Raw genomic sequence first — 2427 nt, forward strand, 5'->3', positions numbered from 1 at the left:
ATTTTCAATTTCATAGATTGTTTATAATGACTTTTGCTAAAATTTCAAAATCAAAAGTTATCAAAACAAATTCTATGGGACTGAGAAGTATTATTTTCTACCTTTTAGTCCATTTATAAAAGCGTTGTATATTAAAAAGTTTTTTTTATATTATTTATTTAATAAAGAAATCGCCCCTGAAGATGCTGAGAAGGTCATCGAAACGTCTGGCTGGAAAGTGAAGAAATAGCCTAAAATACCAAACACTAACAAATTCAATAAATTGATCGTCAACTCATTGTCATATTAAAACCGTTTTTGTATAGCAACCCCATTTTTGTATTGCTCAACGTAAAAGTTCTTATAAGGCGCCGCGAAGCAAGCCAGGCATTTGCTAGTGTAAATATATAATTAATTCCAAATGTCAATTCTTGACTCAAGGGAATGCCTCGAACTATATCCACTTAATTCACAGAACATGCTTTTCATGCGAGCGATTTCAAAATATCGAATTAATTTGTATGTACAAAATCCCATAGTGATACACGAAACACAAAGAAATTTAAATAAATCAGTTTCTACCTACCGATTATCTTTTGACTTACGGATTCTTAGAAACACTCCACTCTTGTAAGACACAAAACTCCGCGAGAAACGTTTAACCTCGTATGTATCTATGTTGAAGACGGTTTTCAATATGTACGAACGACACTAATTACTATTTCAGTTGAAAAAAATATCAATAACGAAAAATAAACACTGGCATATGTTGATGCCGTTGAAAAGAAAAATTGTATTCAAAAGAATTTGGTGCAAAGTAAATTTTGTTTGCAAAAATTGGTATATCTTTTTTATCCACATTCCAGTTTTGATAAAATATAGCCTATGTTACGTCCGAGGTCTCTGTCTAGATACCAGTTAAAGCCCCGTGAAAATCCATTCAGTAGTTCCGGAGATTAGTGAGTTCAAACAGAAAAACAATCTACAGTCTTATTCCAGTATAGATTAGAAGAATTATAGTACGTTTCAATGGAATTGAATTCAATGTTAAACATTTGAATAAATCATTTGGATTTAGATAGCGTTTTTAGAAATTTATTTGAGAAAAATAAAACATTTAGATTTTTGTTTGGCTTTTCGTTGATTTTAAATTTGCTTTCCCAAAATAATTGATATCAAATAAGTCTATCTTCAGTTTAAATCACAAATTTTTTATAATGACCTTTGCTACAATTTTAAAATCAAAACTTATAAAGAGAAATTTTATGGGGACAGGAAAAACTATTTTCGAATTTTCAGTCCATTTATAGAAACGTGGTAACTTATAAAGTTTTTTATTTGATTTTTTATATTAAATAGTCGTTTCGTTTTCGACTTCTCAATTTACTATTTTTTCCATTCCACTTGCAGCTTTTCAAAGAGACAATCCAGAGCTGCGGAGATTACGAACGAAATACCGACATATCGCGATCCCTTTGAATATAACATTTGGGAGCCATATTATTCGACCACCCGCAGTCTTGGTGGAGGGTAAGTATATTTGCTTATCTTACTAATCTTATCTTACTAATATTATAAATGTGAAAGTTTGTATGTTTGGATGTTTGGGAAACCATCACGCGGAAACGACTGAACGGATTTGCATGAAATTTAGTACACAGATAGCTTATGACCCAGATTGGTTAATAGGCTATTCTTTAAGAGTTGCCACCCGTTAAAAAAGTTTCATTATATTAATACGCGGAAACGACTAAATGGATTTGCATGAAATTTCGCAAGCTGATAGCTTATGACCTACAGTGAGAAACAGGCTAATTTTTTGGAAGAGTTGCCACCTGTTGAAAAGTTTAATTAAATTAATACACGGAAATGACTAAACGGATTTGCATGAAACTTCTCACACAGATAGCTTATGACCTACGTTAGAAAGTAGGCTACTTTTTTTAAGTCACCACCTGCTAGAAAAGTTTAATTAAATTAATACGCGGAAGAATGTGAACGGATTTGCATGAAACTTCTCACACAGATAGCTTATGAGCTAGGTTAAAAAATAGGCTACTTTTTTTAAGTCACCACCTGCTAGAAAAGTTTAATTAAATTAATACGCGGAAGAATGTGAGCGGATTTGCATGAAATTTTGCAAGCAGATAGCTTATGACCTACAGTGGAAAATAGGCGAATTTTTTGGAAGAGTTGCCAAAGAGTTGTTAAAAAAGTTTTAATAAAATTAATACGCGGAAACGACTGAACAGATTTGCATGAAATTTCGCACAGAGATAGCTTATGACCTATGTTGGAAAATAGGCTACTATTTTAAGAGTTATCACGTATTAGGAAAGTTTAATTAAACTAATACGTGTAAATGCCTGAACTGATTTGCATGAAAGTTTGTACACAGATAGCTTATGACCTAGACTGGAAAATAGGCTACCTTTTTAAGAATTGCCA

At 32.1% G+C, this 2427-nt stretch overlaps 1 protein-coding gene across 1 annotated transcript in view; it reads left to right on the forward strand.

Annotated features, from left to right (window-relative positions):
- LOC108360285 (uncharacterized) overlaps positions 1 to 1514 on the forward strand; it is a 139000-nt gene extending 137486 nt beyond the window's left edge. Inside the window, exon 4 of the mRNA XM_017612498.1 lies at positions 1390 to 1514. Within this exon, the coding sequence (XP_017467987.1) occupies positions 1390 to 1513 (124 nt within the window). The 3' untranslated portion in view covers position 1514. The remainder of the gene's footprint in view (positions 1 to 1389) is intronic.
- The last annotated feature ends 913 nt before the right edge of the window (positions 1515 to 2427 follow it).

This window comes from Rhagoletis zephyria, unplaced genomic scaffold (assembly GCF_001687245.7).
Source record: "Rhagoletis zephyria isolate East Lansing unplaced genomic scaffold, Rhagoletis_zephyria_1.1 Rzeph_scaffold_00552, whole genome shotgun sequence".
Taxonomy (NCBI): Eukaryota; Metazoa; Arthropoda; class Insecta; order Diptera; family Tephritidae; genus Rhagoletis; species Rhagoletis zephyria.